Below are 25,929 nucleotides of genomic sequence, written 5' to 3' on the forward strand. Positions count from 1 at the left end.
GCAGAGGTCTCTTCAAAGTTCACTAGCCAGTCAGATTTTCCCTACTCACTTCTCCGGTGGCAACACCCACAAGCCGTCTGTGGTCTTTTGTCATGGCACCCTTGGACCCAATGCCTGAGGGTTTGAGCTCTTTTATGTGCCACTCGGCCCTGGTTCATATATTCCCCTTCCGACTGTCACTGCTGTCAGGCCGTCTGACACTTTCTCCTTCTTCGCTACAGCCCCAGTGTGACAAAGGCTGCGCCTCCAGTATCACTGCACTGCCCGGGTTCGTATATACGCTCCTCTAATGGCCGCCAACATCCAGCAGCTCACTGTTCTCACTCTTATCAGCCCCCAACCCTGTTTTGCAGGGGCCATTTCCACGTTTACACCACTCGGCCCAGGTTCCCTTTTCCACCTCCCCAGGCCGCTTCTCTCTTTATTTGCGTCCAAAGCCCCGACCCAAAGGAACAGCGCACCGCCAAGCAGTCACGGCTTCCACAAGTGCTTCAGAAGGATTGACCATCAACACTGCTTTCATTCCACAATGTACGGATGTTCCGGCCTGAAGATCACTGCCTCTTACCTCTTAAATTCACTGCCTTTGGCCCAGCGTAGCTGGGGCCATAATAATTTCCTCACCGCCGGCCCAGGTTCCCTGCTCGCTGTCCCTGTCCACTGCACACCGTTTCCTATACTCGCCAGTCAAGTATAATTAGTCAGCACACCACAGAGCTAGTGCCACACCTGTGTGCACTTCGGGGTAGCCCTGCGAGCCCCTCGCTCTCACCATGTTGGTCGAGTGGATCTGCTCTTTGTCCTCCTGCTCTCCGAGGGGGATCCGGCGCAATCCTGGAGGTTCACGCAGCACTGGCCCTGCTCCGGTCTCCGTGCTCGCATTTTCCGAAGAACCGTTGGCTGGGTGAGCCGGTCTTGAACGTTCCTCTTTCATGTAGTGGGACCACACGGCCCCCACTGTTATCACGTCTCCCAGCCACTCTTCCCTTCTTCCCGTGAGGTCCGATGTTTAACGGTTTTTATAACACGGCACACTCCAGCCAGAGACTCCTTCCCCTGACAATGAATGTGGCGCACAACAGAAACACTTTCTATCTTTAATCAACCACTGGTTGTTTTATTTGAGTAGGCCCCAACCCGTCTCACACTCACCTTCACAAACACCCTGTGTCACAATGGACTAGGAACCATGCCGGTGTGTATCAATAAGATATTTATTAATTTTATGGTTTAATGAAAATAAAAGCAAAATCAAACAATTTGACAGCAGCCACCACTGCTGTGGCAATATAAATGCAAAGATTCCCGCAACACAGTTAGTTCAAAATCCCCACAATTCTCATGAATCTTTAATGGCAAACAGGAGAATGATTTTGGAGCAATTGATAGCATGAAAGTTAAGCGCACCCCTTGCAACACTCGCCCCCAAACATCAGCTAACATAATTACCTTTGGATGGAAGGCAGTGGCAAGGCGTAAAGATAAAGAGAGAAAAATCTAATTTAGAACACAGCCCACCACCCCAAGATGGAAAATCAGAAAACAAAATGAAAACCCGATTTAGGAGCAAAACGGCAGAATCGGTTTTGCTTATTACTCGCACAGCAGCTCACAACCACGGTGGGACAGCTAGAAAGGAAATGCGGGTTGCTACACTTTAGAAGATAAGGAAGCCTAAAGACTACTACTCAGCATTCCAAAGGCAAAGTGAACACAAGGTAGTAAAGTCGATTTTGGGACAGAAAACAAATGCAAAAGAAAAACACACGCGACAGAATGGAAATTTGTTTTTTCATGGGACTTGTGATGCCAGACAGCCACGGAAAGGGTTTAGCTGTCAAAATCAGAAATCGGTTTTAAAGACAAGGAACAGCAGCACATAACAGATAGGATTCTAACAGAAAGGGGTTTCCCTCAATGGGACTATGTTTTTTTTTTGTTTGTTTTTTAATCAGACAGATGCACATTAGGAATTCGTAGGAAGGCACACAATACACGGGCAAATTCGTTTTTTGTTACACAAAGACTAATTCTGTTGAGGCTATACTTTAATGCCTATAGTTATTAAAGAAAGGCACGAGGTGGTTAATGTCGAATTTCAACCAACACACACCATGAATCTCTTTATAGGGGAATTAATTGATTTACTTGAAAATAATGCTAAGGATTTATACAGACTACTGAAAGACTTATCAAAGGAATACGCTACCAGACACAAGCTAATACAGATTCTTCTATGGAAATTAATTATAATGGCAATTTGGAACTTTCAATGGGATTTTCAATGGGATGCAAGATTCAAAAGAGAGGGGTTTGCAATTTGGGACTGGGGTTATTTGCTACTTAATGTAAGCTTGAGTTTGGGATTCTGGAAAGCCAGCGAGGTCTTGGGTCACTCTGGACAGCTCGGGCAATAGATTTGGTAACTGCGCTTTCCTGGACAGGATTCCGGACAGCTAGGCCAGGGTCAGCTCACTGCCCTCTGCTGGATGGGGTCAGCTAGGCAAGGATCTGGTCACCGCACTCGCCTGGATGGGATCAGCTGCCTCCTCTCCTGTCTCCCCGGATTCTTGTGTATGTCTGGATCTGGGATCTGTGTATCTTGCTGTGGATGGATGGATCTCTTGTGTCTCCCTGTGTCCCCCCCCTTATATAGCACAAATGACAATTAATTTTACAATCTGGGGAGGAGGGGGGGGGGGGAGTACCACCCTGGAATTACTCCTACACTGGGATAGGACAGTCTGTCATTCCTTTCTCTGCCCCCTGGCCCTATTGGTTTGAGGGAGAGAGAGCATCATTTGTCTATTTGCCTTTATGACACTTCTTTGTTTCGTATGTCCACTTTTCAGCAAAAATGAGTTATGGATCATCACTCCAAACTTATAATAGACACCACCATAAAAAGTGAATATGCAGTTTCAGTGTGTCAGAGGGAAATAGACAAGCCGACCACCAACTCCATGCGAGGTAGCATAGCCCTTGGCAAATTTTTGCCCTTTTCTTGAAATGCATAACAGCTAAAATTCTGCCAATGATTACACATGTTCATAACATCACTTTCCACCTAGTTTCATATTTGTCCCATTTATAAATCAGCCAGCAACGCGTCTTTCCTGGCCATTTCAGTTCCCAAAGTGCTAGAAACATGCACTTGGTCTCTTTACATCCGCCGAACAATCACATGGAAAACTAGCATCACATCAAAATGATTACTTATTCAGAGTGCTGGAAAAAATTCTTAAATGAAGAAGTCCTTAAATGCCAATCTGGAGGATCAGTCACATGTGGGGGCGGTGCTGCAACCCCCCAGAGCAAACTGTCTCCTCCTGGCTCTGCTTGCAACAAAGGACTTTTATGATGCCCAGTGAAGTTTGACAGTTCATCCTTCAGATTGGGTGCTGGAGGAAATCGCACTTCTTGGTCACGCACTAGCCACACAGTCTTTCTTTGTTCCCTCTTCCTGTATTGCCTGCCAGTCTGGCAGGGCAGAGAATCCTCAAACTCTCGGCCACCTAAACATGCCATTGCTAAATAGTCACTTATAAGCGTGACTTCCAGGGGATGCAGGACTTCCAATTGAGTTTTTGATTCCCAAGTCAAACTGGTTTTACTGGTTTCTCAAGGTAGTTGAAGTCCTGTGGAGAAGAACATAATGTACCTGTGTAGCCAAACCCCCACCACAACTATTCACTGACATTTCTGTGAAAGCGAAAGCTGACATTTTACGATGGCTTTCAACTTAATTTTTCTCGATTTCCTTCACAAGTGTAAAAACTGTATTTCATTCAAAGTTTCCAATGCGGTTCTGTCGTTTTTGCATGTACTGTTGTTTCATGGCCACAGAGGGGTCCTACGCAGGATTCTTTCATTGGACACAGAATAAAGAGGGAAAACCATGCTGTTTCCTTCATTTACAATGTTTTGAGCGTGGTGGTTCACATCAAAAGAAAACAAAAGCCGTGTCAGGTTGCAATGTAGAAATCTTTGCCCCTCATGTGATTCATCAGTAAGACAATGCTGTTTTGGGGATGTATTGCCTAACTATTTGGCATTCAGATGGAATAAAGCGTGCAGGGCTGTTTTTCAGTGCAGCGCATAACTTTGTGGTATTTCAGATGAAAGAAAGAACAAATGCAGGGCACTCTTGAATGCTGTGCGCCACTTGGTATTCAGATGACAGAACAGCAAATGTAGAGCCGTACTGAATGCAGGTCATTTTCTTATGATTCAAAATTAAAAGAAAGCAAATGCAGAGCCATTCTTTGAGTGGCAGTGTTCAATGCTTGCCACACATGTGCCAGGAAGACAAAAGCACAGCTGTTTTTGTGGCACTGTTAAAATTCAGTTTTAAGGTGAAGGGGATTTCTGCTTAGGCCCTTAAATGCACCACATAGAAGGATCGCGATTCCCCAAAGTGTTCCACTCTCCTCTGCAGACCGATTCAGCATACGCCCGCCATCTTGCCTCAAGTCTCCCTCTGAGGGCTCTGTATTTTGCACGGCGTATCTCACCCTCCACCAGTCCACCACTCTCCTCCTTGCAACCAAGCACTCCTGGGAGGTTCACATAATATCCCAGCCGCTTTCAATCTTCTTAACTTCGTGAAAGCTGGTCTTTGCACTGGATCATGTAGGATCTGGCAGGAGCAGTCTCGTAAGCCGACCTACTCCATAGGCTGCAAGCCACCCCCCTCCCAAACCCTTCCTTACATATGGTAAAGTATGAGACTATGTGTTACTGTTATGTTTTTTTGCTTATATTGCGCCGGAGCCCGCAGGCATCAGGGCGCATACACAGATCACAACAGACATAATAGAATACCTACAACCTAAGCAAATAAGAAAGTTTTGAGATTTTTCCTAAATATGGAGTTATTTACTTCACAACGTATTTCTAATGAAAGTTTGTTCCACATTACGGCAGCCTGCATGGCAAAAAAATCGTCCATTTCCTCAGGTTATTTTGCATTTTGGTTGGGCCAGACGCATAGAATCCTTTGACCTAGTCATTCTGGCAATGCGCTCCATCGGCAGTCTTTCCTGCAAATAATGAGGGGCTTTCCCATGCAGGCACTTATGTACATTATTATTTACTTTAAAGCGTATTCTAGCATTCACAGGAAGCTAATGGAGCTTCTTCCTGTAACTAGACATGGATTCCGTCTAGTAGTGCCTTTAATGATCCTAACCGCATCATTCTGGAGGACTTGGAGTTTCCTAATGCATCCCTTACTAGCTCCAACAAGGATGACATTGCAGTAGTCTAACCTAGGCATAATCACAGCTCTTACTAGTGTTATGCAATTTATTGCTGATACGTATGGCTTTACTAGCCTTAACAATCTTAGGTGATATTGGGCCTTCTGGGCTACACTGTTTACATGGGCTTCACTGCCCAATGAGGATTCCAGGACCACCCCCAGGGTCTTTACTTTGGGAACAACCTTAATGAAGTGATCTTCTATGGTGAAGCCCTCATACAAGCTAGTAAGCTTATTCCGTGTCTGTGGAGACCCGAAAATTAGGAACTCTGTCTTATTTGCTTTAAGACAGAGACCATTCGTCGTCATCCAGATCTGGATAGCCTTGTATATTCTTGTTATGTGTTCCAAATCCTTCTCGTAGATCCCATTCAGCTCTATAATGAGCGGAATGTTGTCAGCACCCCCAGTGCGTCTAGGACATTGCATAGGGTACGGCAGAATATGTTAAACAGAACAGGGGATAGGCTTGCTCCCTGTGGAACACCACATTGGATTATCTCTGGATTTGAGCACGCCTTATCCCAAACTATCTAAGATTTCCTATCCTGAGAAAGGATCTAATCCAATTAATGGCTTCACTTGAGCATCCTCCATAATCTGCTAGCTTTGTTAGTAGCTTCTCTAGAAGATCAAAAGCTGCCGATAAGTCTGATAACATCAGCAGCCCTGACTTACTCCTATCTACAATATCCAACATTTCTGACTGCAGATCTAAGAGAGCGGTTTCGGTCCTGTGAGCAGTTCTAAAACCTGATTGCTTTGGATGTAAAATGTTTATAGCTCTCTACATATACTTGTAACTGAATGGTTTGCTAATTTATCAACCAAATTCAGAAGAAACAGCACATTGTTTATGGGTCTTAGATTACTGCAATTTGTACAGTCCAGTCCCGTTTCTTTTATCAGGGGGGTAATAGTTACATTCTTTACAGTAGCTGGTACATGGCTATGAGAAAATGTAGCATTAGCAAAACGTAGAGCAAATGGGCAAACATTTCCCAATGTTCCAATACTATCCTTGCTGGAATAGTATCCTCCACACAAGTAGCGGGGTGCATAATTTTCAGAACTTTCTCTAGTTCACTTCCTGTGCTAGTTTTAAAGACAAATTGCAGGGTAGCAATACCCTTTGGTATACCTGGCACAATCGGCACTGGATTAAGTGGGAGAGTGGCTCAATTAATTGCAATCTTAGTTTGGGCTGTCTTACCTTTTTCCATGAAGGCTTTATGGACTGTTTCACAGTCCTCCTGAGTAGGCTCTATCTTTTTCACTAGCGCTTGGGGTTTCTCCAAATTCCAAAGGACTTCAAATAATTTCTTAGGCTAATTATTTGCATTTAGAATCAGTGAATTAAAATACTCTTGTTTAGTTTTAAAAATGTCTTTCCGATAAACTTTTTCTAACTCTTTCCACTTATTTTTACTCTCGGATGTCTGCAGTTTTATCCAATTTCTTTCTGCATTCCTTTTTGCCTACTTGTGGGTAGCCAAATTTGCAGTATACCATTTTTGTCTATTTTACTTCTCTCTAACAACCTTGGTTTTTAAAGGGGCAATCTTATCCAGTAACTTAGTTAGGCTCTGTTCATATTGCAGTGCTAATCGCTTAGGAGTATCTTCATCTTCTGTGGAAGCCATGAGTTCCTTGAGGCAGCATTCTAAATATGTTGCTTTGATGTTGCATAGATTCCTACTTGTATATTTCTTGGTAGCATTTTCCTTTTGTATACAAGAAATGGGAGGTTGTTATGTGTCAGACAGTCTCACTATGATAGGTACTGGGACAAATACTACAGACAAACATGAAGAGTGGTCTATCAGCTGTTGTCAATCAAACTGACGTTAAACAGTGAAGAAGAACAGAGAGTGACATCCGGAAGGAGAAGCTGGTGAGCTAGGAGGCTGCCAAAAAGCCTGTGAGTTGGAAACAGTGTGATCAAAGGCTGCAGCAAAGCAGAAGTGTGGAGTGCTGAGGGATGTGAGGAAAGCATCTCGCCAGTCAGCTGAGATTCGACAACCTTAAAGCGGAGAGTCAGTGGGGTGGTGGCGTGACCTCTGGTGAGTGGACCATGCATCCAAGAACTACGCTGAGACCACCAACTCTAGCCTACTGCGCAGCCATGTAGGAAATTGCATGGGAAGTACGAGGAACTGTGGTGGTTCTGTGTCTGGTCCGAAACTTGCAAACTGACCGCCAACAGGAATGGCTGCAAAGTCAAGCGGGCCGAAGAAGAAAGAAAGAACGAACGAACCCACGACCCCGGATGAAACCGGTTAAGAGGTCTGAGAGAAGCTACAGGGAATAAGTGCAGGAGAGGGCTGGGAAAACATGAGAAAGTGAAACAAGAAGACGAGAGAAGTAGATAATTTTGAGGCGACTCCCTACCAGTTCCATAACACTGTGGTATTAAGAGTCAAGGAGGGCTCAGGGAGCCTCTTCCTGCTGGGGGCAGTTAAAAGAATATTAGTAAAACATTGAAGAGTTAAGGGGAGCTCAGAGTTTTCCCTCATCCCAATGGGGGCAGGTTGAAGGGCAGCGTTCAATTGGAGATGATAATAAATCTGTGGAGAGAACAAAGAATTGATGAAGAATGTAAAGTTAAAGTTACTTTTTTGATAACCCGGTCGAAAAACTGGCTGTAAACTAGGAGAAGGGAGCCATTCTCCTAATCCTGTGATATTTTTGGAACTTTGGCGAAACCTGAACTTTGAGAGACTTCTACCCAGGAGAAGGGAGTCATCCTCCTGGGTTGGGAAAATGATTTCCTCAGTTTAGTAATTTGGGGAAAACCAAACCGAAGAAGTCAGCTAAGCAGAAACCAGCATCCTTTGGAAGTTGTCTCTGAGAGAGACGAGAGACACGAGAGACACGAAAACACACACACACACACACACTTTTTGTGTCAACACTGAATCCCTCCCCCCACCCCCAAGAGTCCGCTTTTCCCTTCCCCCTTGTGTTTTCAACAAAAGAAGGGATGAACCCTGTAAACCCTAGCACAAGGCACTATAAGGGAAGCAAACAAAGGTGAAAAGATCCTAAAACAGTAGAAGAGGCTTGAAAGTTAAGGTCCAATTTACAAGCTAGGAGAAGGGAGGTACTGTCATTCGCCGTCCTGTTTGGCGTTTGTATCCGCGTTGGCGGTTACGCGCTGGAAGGGCGTGCGGAGGTTCCACTACGTGATTTCTCCGTTACTCACCCTGCGGTCTAGTGGTTTTTCAACATGGCGTCGCTGGTAGTATTTCTTTCCTCCTCTCCCAGCGATCGCGGCGTTGCAACCCCCTTCACTGCGCTAGTTCGCTGCTTTGGGTTTACACGCTAGTTTTCCAGCCTTGACCTCCTCGGTCACTTTCTGTACTTTCGGTCCGCCCTCTCCGGACTATCTCTCTCTCTCTTCCTTCCCTCAGCTCTACGGTGCGCTGTTCTCCACGCCTGCCTCCTCTGCCTTACCTTTCGGCTGCGCTGTCATTCAGCCGCCCTGGTTCCTGTTGCTCCGGAGTTGTTTTCTCTGCTGGTACCCTTTCCGGCGACTATCTTTCTCTCCGGAACCTTCTTTGCTTCGGATGTCCGGCTTTGCCTGCTCCCATCAGCTAACTGCCTCAAGAACTCCACTACAACTGCTTGCTCCAGATCCTCTCGAACCGCTGCACTCCTCGGAGGGTTTTTTCTGCCTGAACAGGCTTTTTCCCTTCGTACTGTCTCGCCTCGGGAAGGGGGCCCCAGGTTTGCTATACTTTAGCACTCACTGTGGCTTCCTCTCGAGACAGATACTTTCAACACAAAAAGGAGAAGGACTATCTCTCTCACAGGCAACTTCAACCGGAGGACTTTGAATCAGGTGAGGAGAGTGGGGAGGAACGGAAGTTAGCGGAATCGGCCAAAGCGGACAGATTGCAACGCCAAAAAATGTCGGCAGAAGAGCAGATGCAAGAATTATGGAAGGCCATTCAGGGAATCTCCCAAGAGTTACAAACTGTTAAGGCAGAGAATGTGGTCTTGAAACAGATGATTACTGCCCGCGAACCACAATCCCCAGAACTTCCTGTCATGGCTCTTTCGGCAGGGAAATTCGATGGAACTCCTAAAAAGGTCAAAGAGTTTTTGCAGGCCTGCTTAGTATATTTTACTTTCAGGCCCCGGCTGTTTGTCACCGACCAGACAAAGATCGGGTTCATGGTTTCGAACATGACCGGCAATGCACTGGCATGGGTCACTCCGCTGGTTACCGGGGCTAATCCCATTTTACACGATTTTGTTGGTTTTCAGAACCTGTTGAAGCAGACCTTTGAGAGACCCGAACTGACTTTCACCACCTGCGAGGACCTGTTGGATATCCGACAAGGGTCATCGGATGTTCTATCGTACATATCAAAATTCAAGAGATTGGCTTCGGGTGCTGGGTGGTCTGAACAGGCACAATTTGCCATATTTCGGCGAGGCCTTAAGGAGGAAATTAAGGACGAACTCGCCAGGGCTTCCAGGCCACCATCTTTTTCGGATCTGCTTTCCGCAGCTTTACAAATTGAATACAGACTGCAGGAACGAAGGTCAGAACGCCGAAAACAACGAACAACCATTCATTTTTCCGAATCCACCGTCTCCTCCTCTCCTTCCCATACTACAGACGAACCCATGCAGATTGGAGCAACTAGAGGACCTCTTACCGCGACTGAAAGGAGAAGAAGGAAGGAGAAAGGTCTATGTGCCTATTGTGGATCGGATCAACATCTCCTCAAGGAATGTACTGAACTTCCTCAGAAACGTCAGGGAAACGGTTTCCCTCGGCGCCAGTAGGGACCTGGTTCCGAGGGGCTTCTGTTTCATCCACCAGTCCCTATGTCTCTCTCTCTATTTCGGCTCCATACATTCCTGAGGACTCCAGGCTTATGGTTCTACCTGTTATAATCAAGGTCAACAGCAAAACAGTTCAGTGTCTCGCACTCCTGGACTGCGGAGCCGCCGGAAACTTTGTCGATGTCATCTGGACCAAAAGGATGGGTCTCCGTACCTTGCCTCGCAAAGAAGATCAAAAGGTAGAAGGGGTTGACGGTTCTCCTCTCTCTTCAGGGCCTATTACTCATACCACCGAGGATCTATCAGTTACCATATTTCAACATTCTGAGACAATCCGGTTTGACATTATTCGAGCTGCCCATTTTCCGGTTATTCTTGGCATCACATGGCTCAGAAAACATAACCCTCATGTCAATTGGGCGGACAATCAACTACAATTTACTTCCTCCTACTGCAAGCTCAACTGTTTTTCTGACGACGGTATTCCTCAAATTGTTACAGGGTCTACCACACAACTGGCTGGGGTTCATGCTCTACCTCTGTACTGTTCCCCTTACTCAGAGGTTTTCGTCGAAAGAAAGCCAGCGACCTTACCTCCCCATAGGCCAGAAGATTGTAACATCGACTTAGAACCCAATGCTTTGGTTCCATTCTGTAGGATGTTCTCTTTAACTCAAGCGGAAAGAAAGGTTCTTAAAGATTATCTTGATGCCAATGTTCAGAATGGGCTCATTCAACCTTCCAAGTCTCCTGCCGGAGCTTCTTTGTTCTTTATCAAGAAGAGAGACTCAACCGAATTGCGCCCATGTATCGATTACCGAGGCCTCAACAAGGTGACTATCCGGGATCGGTATCCTATGCCCTTAATACATGAGATCATTGAAGCTGTTCAAGGTGCACGTTGGTTCACCAAATTAGACCTCAGAAATGCCTACCATTTGTTACGCATCGCCAAAGGAGATGAATGGAAGACCGCTTTTCGCACTCCTTTCGGTCTATTTGAGTACCGAGTAATGCCCTTTGGTTTAGTGAATGCTCCTGCGGTATTTCAACGGTTTATGGATCGGATGTTTTCAGACTTATTGTCTGTCTCCATGATCATATATCTGGACGACATCCTTATATATTCCAGCACCCTAGAGGACCACAAAACCCATGTCCAAAAGGTTTTGGAAAGACTTAAAAACAACCAACTTCTTGTCAAACCAGAGAAGTGTGTTTTTGCTGCTACTTCAGTGCCCTATCTAGGGTATCATCTTTTTGAAAGAGGCATCGCCATGGATCCCAGCAAAGTTTCTGCTATTCTGGACTGGCCTTCTCCGGCTTCGATCAAAGAGGTTCAAAGGTTTCTTGGGCTCTCTAATTTCTATCGCTCATTCATCCCAAACTTCTCTAAAGCAGTTCTCCCTATTACTTCTTTACTCAAGAAGGTCAACAATCCCTTTAGCTGGACTTCCGAAGCAGAACAGAGTTTTCACAATCTCAAGAATCTATTTTGTACTGCTCCCATTTTGCGCCTTCCTGACCAGAATAGACAGTTCATCGTCGAAACGGACGCCTCGGCCTTGGCCATTGGAGCTGTTCTGCTACAAGTGTTCGAGGAACGAGAACACCCCATTTGTTACCTTTCCAAGACGTTGTCTCCCAGCCAACTGAACTACTCCGTACTTGAAAAGGAATTGCTGGCTATAAAACACGCATGTGAGACCTGGCGACATCTATTGATGGGAGCAAGGCAGACCGTTATCATCAGAACGGACCATAAGAATCTCAAGGTCCTTCAGAATATGGAGTGTGTCAACTCCAGGCAGGCTCGATGGGCATATTTCTTTGCCCAATATGATTTGCGAATTACCTACTTCCCTGGTACCAACAATACTCTTGCGGATGCTCTCTCTCGGAAGGGTCCCATATGTGAGGAGAAAAGACATACCCCAGAGCCGATGTTCCACAGGAACAGGATCTTAACGGTTGCTAATACCTTTTTGGAAGAGGTTCGAGCTGGTGTTGCTTCGGATGGTACCGTTCCGCTACTCAGAGGAGAGACTTCCTACACCAACAAAGAGGGTTTGCTATTCCTCAACCATCGTCTATACATACCTTCCGGTCCACTACGTCTGAAGATCATAAATTGGTGTCATGATTCACTCACTGCAGGTCATCGTGGGAAGCAAAGTACCACAGAAACTATCACTCGTTCTTTTTTTTGGCCGGAACTCAAAAAGGATGTGGAGGAATACATACTCAGTTGCCCGGTTTGTGCCATGACTAAGTCCATTACCGGCAAGCCCTTGGGTCTTCTCACCCAACCTGAGGTACCCTCTCGCCCTTGGGGTTTGCTTTCGACGGATTTTATTGTAGAACTTCCTGTTTCTAACTCCTGCTCCTGTATTATGGTTACAGTTGACACCTTGACCAAACTGGCTCATTTTTCCCCATTGCATGGTCTTCCTACTGCTACTGAGATGGCTGAGGTTTTCGCCCAGGATATCTTCCGTCTTCATGGTCTCCCTGACAAGATCATCTCGGATCGTGGCAGCCAATTCGTCTCGAAGTTTTGGAAGGCTCTTAGTTCTCGCCTTGGTATGGAACGTGCACTGTCGTCTGGCTTCCACCCTCAGACCAACGGTCAAACCGAGCGCCTTAACGCCACATTGGAACAGTACCTTAGATGCTACAGCAATCGTCTTCAGGACAATTGGGTTTCTTTGCTTCCTACGGCAGAGTTTACTTATAATAACTCATTTCATACAGCCATTGGACTCTCTCCTTTCTTTTGCACCTATGGGGTACACCCAAGATCTCTTCTTCCCTACGTTCCGTCACCCACCAATTCCCCAACGGCTGAAGAAGTACTGCAGTCTATTTCTGATGCACACGTCACTGCCAGAAGGTGTTTGGAGAAAAGTCGTCAATACAACAAAACCCAAGCAGACAAACATCGTAAGCCTTGCCCTGAATGGAAGGAAGGGGACAAGGTCTGGTTGTCCACCAGGTTCTTGCCGCGATGGGTTCACCCTTCTAAACTCTCTCCTCGCTTTTTGGGTCCTTTTCCCATTCTTTCCAAAATAAATCCTGTTGCCTTTCGACTAAAACTACCTCCTTACCTCCGCCGCATTCATCCTGTCTTCCATGCCTCTCTTCTCAAACCTTTCATTCCGGACGTCCACCAGAGAGCTGTTCCCGACCAGCCTTTTCCTCAGGTGGATTCCTCTAGGGAATATGAGGTCTCTGCTTTACGTGACTCCCGCCACTACCGTGGTAGGTTGGAGTATTTGGTGTCCTGGAAGGGTTACCCTAGGTCGGAGGACTCGTGGGAACCGGTTTCCAACATTCATGCCCCTCGGTTGTTGGCTCAGTTTCATGCCCGCTTCCCCTTTAAGCCGGGGGTCCTACGCTCTAGGAGGGGGCATACTGTCATTCGCCGTCCTGTTTGGCGTTTGTATCCGCGTTGGCGGTTACGCGCTGGAAGGGCGTGCGGAGGTTCCACTACGTGATTTCTCTGTTACTCACCCTGCGGTCTAGTGGTTTTTCAACATGGCGTCGCTGGTAGTATTTCTTTCCTCCTCTCCCAGCGATCGCGGCGTTGCAACCCCCTTCACTGCGCTAGTTCGCTGCTTTGGGTTTACACGCTAGTTTTCCAGCCTTGACCTCCTCGGTCACTTTCTGTACTTTCGGTCTGCCCTCTCCGGACTATCTCTCTCTCTCTTCCTTCCCTCAGCTCTACGGTGCGCTGTTCTCCACGCCTGCCTCCTCTGCCTTACCTTTCGGCTGCACTGTCATTCAGCCGCCCTGGTTCCTGTTGCTCCGGAGTTGTTTTCTCTGCTGGTACCCTTTCCGGCGACTATCTTTCTCTCCGGAACCTTCTTTGCTTCGGATGTCCGGCTTTGCCTGCTCCCATCAGCTAACTGCCTCAAGAACTCCACTACAACTGCTTGCTCCAGATCCTCTCGAACCGCTGCACTCCTCGGAGGGTTTTTTCTGCCTGAACAGGCTTTTTCCCTTCGTACTGTCTCGCCTCGGGAAGGGGGCCCCAGGTTTGCTATACTTTAGCACTCACTGTGGCTTCCTCTCGAGACAGATACTTTCAACACAAAAAGGAGAAGGACTATCTCTCTCACAGGCAACTTCAACCGGAGGACTTTGAATCAGGTGAGGAGAGTGGGGAGGAACGGAAGTTAGCGGAATCGGCCAAAGCGGACAGGTACTCTCCTAGCCATATACATTTCGACCCCAGAGAAGGGAGACATTCTCCTGGGGTAATGCTTTGGAGTTTTGGACTTTTTGGGTTTCAGCAGTAGGGATGGTTTATCAATGGTTTAGAAGTTTGAATCAGGACAGTAAAATATTATTTGGACATCACAGACTTCCTGACAGGCCTGAGTTTTAGTTTGGTTGTGGAAGGGAAAACTACCTCTAGGTTTTAGGGATAGATAGGATTAGATTTTCTGTTAAATAAAGGCTTATAGCCAAAACATTAAAAATCCTGGTCAGACTTCTCTTTCAATGTCACCACAGCTATTAAAGAAAACTTGTTTGCATTAGGCCTATCGACAAAGGCTGGGAAGTCATGTTACAGCCATGAGCACCAGGGAAAACAAGAGAATACCAGGCAGTTTGGAGAAAGTGGTGTGTTCTGTGAAGTAAACAAGATGTCATTCTGAATCCTTAGCAATGGTACAGGATATAAATGAATGTAGTAGTTTGATCTACAGGACCATTGATTTGCATCGGTCGGCTATCTTGGCGGTCAACCAGAGGATCACCTGGGTTAGGGGGTCCTCGGGGAGTGCGGGAGAAGCACCAAAGGTGAGGCATGCTATCCCTCTAACCCATATTCCTGTTTATTTTATGGGAACCTACAACGCCCATGATTCTTCCCCACTTTGTCTTGACAGAAGTACTGCACCAAGGAAGATGAGGAGAGAGATCAGAGGATTACCTCCCCTGACTTGCATTGGCCCTGTCCCTGTAACGTAGCTCTAATGATGTACACCTGCCACCTATTAAGGCTCCCTGTAAAAATAAAATGTGGCACAACCAGGCACACTTTGAGCGAGGCTGGGTACGAGAAGGAACAGCTCTTCCGAGGCTAAGGCGTACCAGGCTGTGGGATTGGAAGGCCAATGGGCTGATCAACAATTGAGTGGATCGAGAGAAAGCAAGGCAAGATTTCCAAGCTTTTGGGAAGCTGCGGGTGTTCAAGCGAATCGAGGAAAGAAACCTTCAGAGTGCTGGGAATCTGCACCCAACCCTCACGGGTGAACGGCAGAGTTGGGGAAGAGCAGAGGAGGCGTTGGTAACGGCCTTGAGCTGCTAGTGAAAGATGAAGATGAAAGAAGTGTGTTTAACGCATTCATTGAGTTAGAGGGCAACAAACGTCTGGTTGTTGTTAAAGGGAAAGTAACAATGATATGGAAAGTTGAAGGGCGTGTGCCGATAAAACACGGATTAAGAGGACAATTCTTAGAAGTGAAGGATACAAAGTAGCACAGTAGTCCTGCGATAGGAAGTCGCACATTCGAAAGTCTCTGTGAAATGTTATGAACTTTTGAGAGATATTACAAGTGGAGATCAAAGGAAAAAAAGTTGAATAAGTGGAAAATGAAGTATGTGAAATGTGAAACATACCAAGAGGGCAAAAGGCCAAGAAGACAAGTGAAAGAGAATAAGAACTACAAGTACCGAGAAGCATTGGTACGGCAAGAGAAGATGAGAAAAATGAAATATGCCAAGAGGGCAAAAGTAAAATATAACAACTACAAGTGCCAAGAGGCATTGCAGGAAAAGGAATACCAAGAGGTATTGGTGTTAAACGAATTCTTTTTGAACAGGCCAAGAGGGCAGACTGAAGAGAGTGAGAATTATAAGGACCAAAAAGTATTGGTATCACAAGATGAGTGTGGATTGAGAGTTGAAGGAATAATGAAAGAGGTTGAAATGGTCATGCAGAGGTTTGTGTAAATTCCTTGCAGTTTCAAGTCTTCGACAGTGAAAGATATCCTAGATAAAACGTGAGGAAGGGAATCCCTCCGCAAAGAACAAGACAGCTTTGAGCCCAGCAGAGGGAAGCTTGGGCAGAACTTTCAGGAAGTGAAAGCATATGAACTGAGTATTGATGGCGAGGCGGGTGAAGCCTAAGGAAGTAATTGAACTACTAGAAGTTGAAAGGCAAAGATTGAACTGCTGAACTGTACCAGTAAGCCAAAGTGTGCAAGACTGATAGAACGGTGCCATCTACCTATCCTTGGTTTATTAAGAGACTCTAGACCCTGTGGCGCTGAACCTGGGGAAGGGAGTGAGCGCTTTTTTTTTTTTCCACACACTATTTTCCTTTTTGTATTCCCTTAACACATTTGTTATCTTGAGAAGGAGGGCGAGGTTAGGTTTTCTCAGTATAGGCCTTTTTATTTTGTCCAGACTGACATGTCTGTGTTATCGTTTAATGGTCAAGATTACTCACATTTTAGAGTTAGGGCAATTTAGGAACTCTACCATCCCAAATAAATTCATATATAAAGGTTTTGAAACTTGTATCCATTGCGTCTGTGTCTACTGCTCGATACCATGCCTTCCTCACAGAGCATAATTTGGTTTGTAGATTAATGAAAAGCTTTTGAATTGGGAGAGCAGCACACATTTATCAGTATTTATGGATATCAATGTGGTACTTCAGATGGTATTGGGATGCAAGATAATTAACGGTTGGATTTGAAGAGCTTGACATTGCTGCACAGAGCTATGATGATATCCGTTACTGCAAGGTGGGTGAAGGAGACTTTAAAAAAAGAGGCAGGAATTGATTGCACTGTGTCTGGTGCACATTCAGTAGAGGGTGCAATAGCATCATTGGTATGCACGGTAGGCGTATGTTTGGAGAACATCCTTTAAGCAATGATTCAGTGTTCAGGAAATACTTTAAAGAAATAAAGAAGGGGATTGCGAATGGCACAAGTCTTCAACAAGTATAATGTTAGCCGAGATTGCTTGCAATAAAATTGCAGATTTTCTGCAGGTTGGTGGGAAGAAAATCATAATGTTAAAATAGACACCAATGCAGACATTAATCCACCACCTGCTCATAGAATTTGAGGTTTTCATTTCAACACAATGATGATACAAAGAAAAAACAAAGAGACGGCAAAGGAACACAGTCCACATGAGAGAAAAGACTAGAGGTGGAGGATGGGTGTTGTAAAACAAGTGGACATTTCAAATAAAATATTTGCAGATAAATTAAGTAGGCAGCAGGTTCTAAGCATAGGAGTTGTAAGGAGAAAAACAATAATATGTTTTAAGTTCCTGGTTCTGTGTGTTCTTAAGTTGCAGCTGTGTGTGGAACTAAAAGGAAGAAATGCATAACAATAGCCTATGTGTTTTTACAAAATGATTTGCTATCCAGCAAGCTGTGGGTTTGAAAATCTGCATTATATCAGGATGCAGGGGATCTGCGATATGCTCTTCATGGTTCTTCATGGTGTCGAGAACACCACACATACTATCATCTGTCATTTCCTTCCTATAGACTTCATTATATCTCAATGTTGGTCATGCATGATCCTGTACTCAAGTCATTCATGATATCACAAAGCGGGTAATCTGTGACATTAAAGACATGAAATCAACAATTTTAAATTTCTGTCATACTCTAAATGTCTTCACAGGCATTCACAATGCAAAACATAACAGGATATTTCAGTTTACCTTGAGAAAACGTCTTTAGCCTTTCATCTTTAATCTTTCCTGACTAGTTTTGTCAATTTGGGAAAAAATAAATGTTCTTATACCCATTGCTTTTGGTTTTCCCAGAGTTTACTGATAGTACTGACCAAAATAGGGAAAAAAGGGAAATTACCGTTTCAGTAACTGGAAAGAGTAGCAACACTGCACAGACAGGCTTTGGTACCATGTCGAGGAGGTCGGGCTCCATTCCAAAGACATCCACAAACTCCCAGCTGGGACCTACGCCAAGCTGTTTTAGAAACTGTATATACAAAAAAAATAAAAATGTGGCCATTGAGAAGCAGAGACTAGAGCATAACTGACATTCATTTATATTTATTTGAAAAACAGTGAAGCCAATTTCAATCACACATGACTTACAAGAACACATTTACAGATGGCGGAGGCATTCCCACAAGGAATGCTGGTACAATAGCACAAAGATGAGAACAAGTGGTGAGCCAGTTTATGAATACATTAAAATAAAAGTGCAACATATACCAGGAACAAAACAAACAGAAAAAACTATATAAGAAAATGGTATCTTACAAAAGGCGACTATAACCTAAGGAGGCAAGTTGTTCAAACTAAAGAGGAGTACTATTTAAAATGACATTATTAAACATCACTTAAGGCAGTAGTGGGGTCAAGTAGGGAGAATGTGTAGAGGGCAGGGGGAGGCAAGTAAGTGAAATGTAAGCCGTACGCTGAAGAGATCCACAGTTGGGATGGCTTTGATTGTTTTGGGCAGTGGGTTCCCCGGAGGGCAGGAGGGGGAGGGCAGTAGGGAGAAAGAGCGGAAGCGAGAGGAGTCACAAGGATGGCATGGAACTGTGTGGTTGTGTGAAGAGAAGGATCAGAGGGATTGAGAAGGTGAGTAAACTGGGATACAATCTGAGAAGTACTGAGGAGCAAGACCACTGAAAGCTTTGAAGACTAGAAGGAGAAGTAGATATGTAGAGGTGGGGGAGGATCTAGGTAGTTTAAGGGTGCAGAAGTAAGATCGACACAATGGTGGCATGGCGATTGCTGCAAACCTTTATTGTATGAGACATGCTATCCCCCATTTGCCCATGAAAAAGACCCCTTGATACCCAATACCCTAATGGCCTATTGCCATGCATCTGTTCCCCCTTTAGGGAAAAAAGAGAAATCTTTTCCCAAAAACCCTCTGGCCAAATTTCCATCCCTCATCTAAAAGGTAAAAGCTCCAAGAATACAGTAAGCGTAAACGGGACTGAAAACGCCACACAGAGTCGGTGAGTCAGCCCAAGCAAAGTGGGCACCCTGGGGCGTTTCAGCGATAGCACCAAACACGGTTTGTAAACGTTAAAGCCACAGAGGTAGAAACAGTAAGAAGGTTGTTTGTGAATCAAAAAGGCACATTGCAAATATGACCCCAGCAATATATGAGTGCATGCAATGCAGATATTGGGGAAAGCGAATATTGAAACAACTAGATATACAGAACCAAGAAAGATACATGCAATTCTGGATGTAAAGAAAAACGGTTATATATGGAAATAAGAAGTCCTGGCAGGCGAGAAAACTAGGCAGACACAAGTACATGAGAAATCCTAGCAGGGGAGTATAACAGGCAATTACAAACCTACAGGAAGTCCCAGGAAAGGACTGCATTTGTTGACCAAAGAAGGAGCTACAAGGCTAAGTAGCTTTGTAACTAACTGGATTGAAGACAGACACACTGGGAGCAGAGCGTCCAATATATTTCTGCCCTGCTGAAGATTATGGGGTACAATTGGCCCTGGGACAATTAAAGGACTGTGCAGTGTGCTTGCCTGCTGCTTGGTGCTGCTGTGTGGACCCCGGTTCCTGCTGAGTGACAGTGCATCGGGGAGTTGCCCAGCACGGCTCCTTGGAGGTGTGGGACCACGGGCTGGAGCGCTCCCAGTACATTAAATGTAGCTGGGCCGTCAACATTGCCCGTACAGGTGCTGCTTCCAGTGGGCTACTACAGAGGGGGGGGGGGGGTTGAGCTGACCCTCCACCCCCTAGCGGCTCAAACCCGACTTCACACGCAACCGGCACTGCTTGTAAATTACGGATAAGATGATTGCCTACTGCTGCTCACTGACTTACTCTGCACTGGCCCTGTGTGCCCGCTCGGGCGCCACTGGTGTGAAATTGTGGGACATGCATGAACGCATCAGGATGGGCTAATACGCTGTGGCTACGATAAGGTGCAGTAATAGGCGGCACACGGTGGACCTGTTAACGTGCCACTGAAGGACACACTGGTGTGGTGGGCCTCCACAAAGTGTGATATTTGGTTATGTGGTGGCTGTGGAGCGGGGAACTGCACTCGTAGATATAACTAGATGAGCTGTGAACCTAAGCCTCACTGGCATATGCGACAGCCAACTGTGGGGGTAAAAAGAAAAAAGTGTGGCACCGACCGAGCGCAATGCATATTGGTGGCAGCCGCTTTGTGGAAACAGAGGTGTGACCCGTGCTCCCTACCGGTGGCGCCGTGCCAAAGGGGGGCGGCAGTGGGAAGACAACCGGGGCAATGGATAGATATACCACATCCAATACCAAGGAGGCTCCCGGGGCTGCACCCACACCAGACAGACAGCTCGCAGAACATAGTGGCCCCTGCTCCAGATCTCACGAACATGATGGAGGCCCTAGCAAAAAGCTTTGTGGCTGTTCATGAAAAAGTAGATGACATTACAGGCAATGTGGCCTCCATAAGAACCCAGCTCGCCACAGAATTCGGACAGATAACGGAGGCACGAATCGGGGCTACAGAGGACAATGTTCAGGACCTCCAAGGCACCGTTGCGACTCTGGTGAAGGATATGAAGATGGTAAAATCCAAATGTGACGATTTAGAGTCCCGTTCCAGAAGGAACAACATTAGGATAGTGGGGTGCCGGAGAACGCCCTGAAAGGAAGCATGGAGAAGGCAGTAGAAACTGTACTCCGGCACCTTCTGGAATCGCCATTCTTGTCCCCCTTCTTTGCAGTCGACCGTGCACACCGAGCTCTGGGTCCACAACCAAAACCTGTTGACTTCCCACGTCCCATTATAGCAAAAATCCTGCGTGATCGTGACAGAGACCACATCCTTCACCTGGCCAGGGAAAAAAAGGAACTACGCCTAGGATCCCAGGTGATCATACTCTTCCCGGATTTTTCTCCGACGGTGCAGAATGAACGCCGCCAATTGACCAGGGTCAAGAAACTGCTCCGTAGTCAATATCCAATACGCCATGTTGTTCCTGGCCAGGCTAAATTCCAGTTTCACGGACAGCTCTACTTCTTCACAGTTCCTGATGAAGCGGTTATGTTCATTGAGGCACAGATCCCGATGCCAGATGGCACTGGGCGGGCTGCAGCGGGTCTACCACAGGATTGTCATTGAAACTCATGCGCCGCACCACAGTTCCTCTGACAAACTGGTGCAGATATAGAATCGAAGATAATACGTCCACTTACAATATGCCCCATCCTGTTAGACTTCTGAGCACATAGGAAATACAATACCCCTCGCTGAGTGAAGGATTCTTTAAACAGTATGGTAGTCAGTTAAAATTACATAGCGGGTCTGAGCGCTGACAGCATACCCCGTAGCAGTTGCTATTGTTATGTTGATTGTTGGGGTGGAAGGGAGGCCAAGTTGGGGTAGGCCGACCGATTGAAGAATGGGAGGGGGCACACACTGCTTGTTTGGGGAGGGCATGCAAATTGTGGAGGGTAAAAACACAACTGGCGGGAAATGGCCGCCAGGACACATGATTAGAATCGGACACATGAGTGTAACAGACGCAATATCCAGCGAACAAGCGTAGAAAATTTGGGATGTCCCGAGATATGAGATGACAACCAAAATAATGTCATGGAATGTCAGAGGGGTGGGTAACTTAACTAAAACACACAGAATTGTTGCATATGCCCAAAGACACAGGGTGAAGATACTCCTTCTGCAGCAGAGACACACGCTACAAGAAGAACAGCAACTGCCAGGGCTCCAACCTGGGGACCTAATCGGTTTTACACTTCCTACTCATCACATGCGAGGGAGGTACTGACACTAATCCACAAGTCGATTAGATTCCCTTTAAAAAAAGAAGGAACAAGTTACTTACCTGTAACTGTTGTTCTCCAGCATGGGTCTGGCATGGATTCACATGCTCATGAATATTCCCCGTCGTCAGGCTGGGAATCCTCGGTAAAGAAAAAACCAGTATCAGTTTCGTTTCTGATCTGTCTTTCGTAGTAATAACCAATCACTGGTCTCTGCGTCATACTGACCACAGCCAATGACTGCCCTCTACCTAAGCACCGCCTCTGGCAGCCATCTTCAGATTTGGAAGCACGTGAAGTGGCAGTATGACCAAGTGAAGAGCCGCAGAGGGGTAGGCGGGAGGGTTCGCATGTGAATCCATGCCAGACCCATGCTGGAGAACAACAGTTACAGGTAAGTAACTTGTTCCTTCTCCAGCATGGGGTCTGGCATGGATTCACATGCTCATGAATAAAGAATACATAGCAGTACACACATGCACAACCACGGGAGGTGGCAAAGGCTCAACATTAAGCATCACATCAACTCAACATTAAGCATCTTACCTCCTCACCAGGCTCACCTCAGGCGAACAGGTTGCGCAGCACTGCTTGGCCGACCCTGGACTCCTCCCTGGAATCCCGGTCGACGCAGTAGAATTTCGTGAAGGTGTGCGTCGACCTCCACGTAGCAGCCCTGCATATGTCCAGCAGGGGCACACCAGATAGGAACGCCGTGGTAGCTGCGATCGCTCTGGTGGAATGGGCTCTCGGACGGCCAGGCAGCGGTCGGTTTGCCAACCGGTGACAGTACATGATACAGCCGGAGAGCCATCTGGAGATGGAAGCCTTCGAGAGAGCCTTCCCCTGATTGACAGGTCCAAAGTTCACAAAGAGTTGTGACGTCTTCCGAAAACCTTTCGTGCGGTCCACGTAGAACTTCAGCGCTCTAGCCACATCCAGCGAGTGCAAAGTCCTCTCAGCCGGCGACGAAGGCGACGGGAAGAACACAGGTAACACCAAGGGTTCGTTGAGATGAAAGTCCGACGGTACCTTGGGCATGAAGGAGGGGTGCGTCCTGAGCACTACCCTCGTGTCGTGGAAAGTCAAGTACGGGGCCTTGCAGGAAAGGGCCTGGATCTCTCCCACTCGTCGTGCGGAGGTGATGGCCACGAGAAAAGCTGTTTTCCACGATAGAAACTTCAACGGGGCCGAGTGCAGAGGCTCGAACGGAGGTCCCATGAGCTTGGTCAGCACCACGTTGAGCTCCCACGCCGGGGCCGGAGCCTTCACCGGCGGGAACGATCTGAACAGTCCCTTCATGAACTCTTTCACCAGACGATGAGACCACAAGGACGTCCGGCCCGTGGTTCTGGTGTATCGGGAGATCGCAGCAAGATGAATCTTGATGGACGCGTGTGCCAGACCAGCTTTGGCCAGCGTCAGCAGGTACGGCAGTACTTGGGGAGCCGTAATCCGTAGAGGGTTAATCTTCTGTGCGTGGCACCAGACAGAGAACCTCTTCCATTTGTGTCCGTAGCATTTAAGAGTCGAGGACGCCCTGGCCTTTGCAAGAACCTCTCTGCAATCGGCCGGTATGTCGTATCCTCCAAACTCTAGCGCTGCAGGAGCCAGGCCTGCAAGTTCAGCGACTTCGGGTCGTGGTGGAGGATGGCGCCTCCTTCCCTGGAGAGTAGATCCGCGTCCGCCGGCAGCTTGATTGGCGGGGACGCCGACAAGTCCAGAAGGTCCGGGAACCATATCTGCCTCGGCCACGCAGGTGCGACGAGGATCATCCTGCACCGTGACCTCTTGAGCTGGTTGACGAGCCGGATTAGCAGAGGCAAGGGAGGGAACGCGTAGAGGAACAGGCCCTCCCAGGGGAACGAGAAAGCATCGCCCATGCTCCTCGTCTGGGGAAACCTGCTGGCGAACCTCCGGCACTTGGTGTTCGTCGCCGTCGCGAACAGGTCGATCTGGGGTGTGCCCCACCGTCGGAAGAGGCGATCCACCAGATCCTGCCGTAGTTCCCACTCGTGGCACGAGCGCAGCTCCCTGCTGAGTGAGTCGGCGATGGTGTTTTTTATCCCTGCCAGATGAAACGGCACCAGAAGAATCCCTTGGGCGACGGCCCAATGCCACAGGTCCTGCGCCTCCTTGGACAGCGCTGGGGACCTGGTTCCGCCCTGTTTCCTGATGTAAAACATGGTGGTGGTGTTGTCGGTGAAGATCCTCACCACCTTGCCCTTGAGGGACGGAAGGAAGGACCTGAGGGCCCAAAACACTGCACGGAGCTCCAGGACGTTGATATGCAGGGACTTCTCCGTCGGGAGCCAGAGTCCCCTTGCGTGCAGATTTTCGGTGTGCGCTCCCCACCCTTCTAGGGAGGCATCCGTGGTCACAGTCACCTGGTGGGCTGGGGTCTGGAAGTCCATGCCCGCCGTCAGATGCGCGCGGGTGCCCCACCACCGTATCGCTCGTCGGAAACTCTCGTCGAGTTTGATCCTTTCCTCGAAGCTGCCCGTCGTCTGGATCCAGCGCGCATCCAGGAACTCTTGCAACGGGCGCATCCGGAGCCTGCACATGGGAATGAGGTAGATGCAGGAAGACATCATCCCGAGGAGGGACTTGATGGACCTCACCTTGGCCGCGTCGGCCACCAACATCCGTTGCACCTTGCCCAAGATGGTCCTGGTCCTCTCCTCCGACGGGGAGGCCAGAAGGGACACTGTGTCGAGCCTCGCTCCCAGAAACAGTGCGACTTGCGCGGGCACCAGGTGGGATTTGGCGTAGTTCACGGAGAATCCCAGGTCCGTGAGGAGTTGGACGGTCCTTGCCGTGTGGACCACGGCGAGCTCCCTCGTCTTGGCGCGGATGAGCCAGTCGTCCAGGTAGGGGTAGACGTGAATCCCCTTGCGGCGCAGCTGCGCCGCCACCGGTGCGAGGCACTTGGTGAAAACCCTGGGTGCCGACCGCAGTCCGAAGGGAAGGGCTTTGAACTGGTAATGACGCCCTTGGACCACGAATCTGAGGAATTTTCGGTGCCCCTTTAGGATGGGAATGTGGAAGTAGGCATCCTCCAAATCCAACGACGATAGGAAGTCTCCTTCCTCCAGCTGACCCAGGACGTGCTGGAGGGTGACCATCCGGAACTTCTGCGCCTTGATGAATTTGTTCAGGCGTCGCAGGTCCAGGATGGGGCGCCATCCTCCCGTCTTCTTCTTCACGAGGAAGTAACGCGAGTAGACTCCGGAGCCCCGAAGCCTCTTTGGGACGAGTTCGATGGCGCCCTTCCTGAGCATCGCCTTCACCTCCAGGAGAAGTTGAGGGACGTGAAGTTCTTTCCTGGCCACGGGGGGGACGCGCGGGCACCTTCTTTGAAACTCGAGCGCGTGGCCCCGGGCCAGGGCGTCCAGCACCCAACGGTCGGTGGAGATGGACTCCCACACGCTGACGAAGCCCGCCAGCCGGCCTCCCACCGGGGTGCTTCGGTGGGGGCCCGACCCCACGGCCGGTTCAATCCTGCTTGGACGCGGCCTTGCCGCCTTGGCCCCCTTGGCGACGACGGCGGGGGCCGCCAGACTTGCCTCGTCCTCTGTAGGCCTCTTGCGACGACGAGCGGGCCGCTTGACGGTAGGAAGCGAAACCGCCGCCGGAACCTTTGGAGGCGCCCTTGCCTCCGCCGCTCCGAAAGGGCGTCCGCCGTTGCTGCAGCACTCCAAGGGCCCGGGCCGTCTCCGTATCCGCCTTGATGGCCTGAAGGGAATCGTCCACTGTCTTCCCAAACAGGTTGTTCCCGTCGAAGGGCATGTCCAGGACCCTGTTCTGGACGTCCTGCCGAAAGTCCGTAGCCTTGAGCCATCCGCGCCGTCGAAGGCAAACGCCGTTGCCCATCTGGCGGAACCCAGTGTCGGCGATGTCCGTCGCCACGGTGATGGCGTGGTCCGAGGCCACCTCACCTTCCTGCAGGATCTCAAGGGCCTCCGCCCTCTTGTCGTCCGGCAGAAAATCCAGCAGGGGAGCTATCTTGTACCAGAGTTCCCTGTCGTAGCGGGCCACGATAGCCAAGGCGTTGGCCGCTTTAATCGTCGTCGCCGCCGACGAGATGACTCTGC

The 25,929-nt window shown here is 48.1% G+C and overlaps 1 protein-coding gene across 1 annotated transcript in view; it reads right to left on the reverse strand.

The window, feature by feature from the left end:
• UCHL3 (ubiquitin C-terminal hydrolase L3) overlaps positions 1–25,929 on the reverse strand; it is a 726,647-nt gene that overhangs the window by 649,301 nt on the left and 51,417 nt on the right. The window contains exon 3 of the mRNA XM_069639381.1: positions 17,919–18,047. Within this exon, the coding sequence (XP_069495482.1) occupies positions 17,919–17,993 (75 nt within the window). The 5' untranslated portion in view covers positions 17,994–18,047. The remainder of the gene's footprint in view (positions 1–17,918; positions 18,048–25,929) is intronic.

Source organism: Ambystoma mexicanum, chromosome 7q, assembly GCF_040938575.1.
Source record: "Ambystoma mexicanum isolate Mex_15411 chromosome 7q, UKY_AmexF1_1, whole genome shotgun sequence".
In the NCBI taxonomy this organism is placed as follows: domain Eukaryota; kingdom Metazoa; phylum Chordata; class Amphibia; order Caudata; family Ambystomatidae; genus Ambystoma; species Ambystoma mexicanum.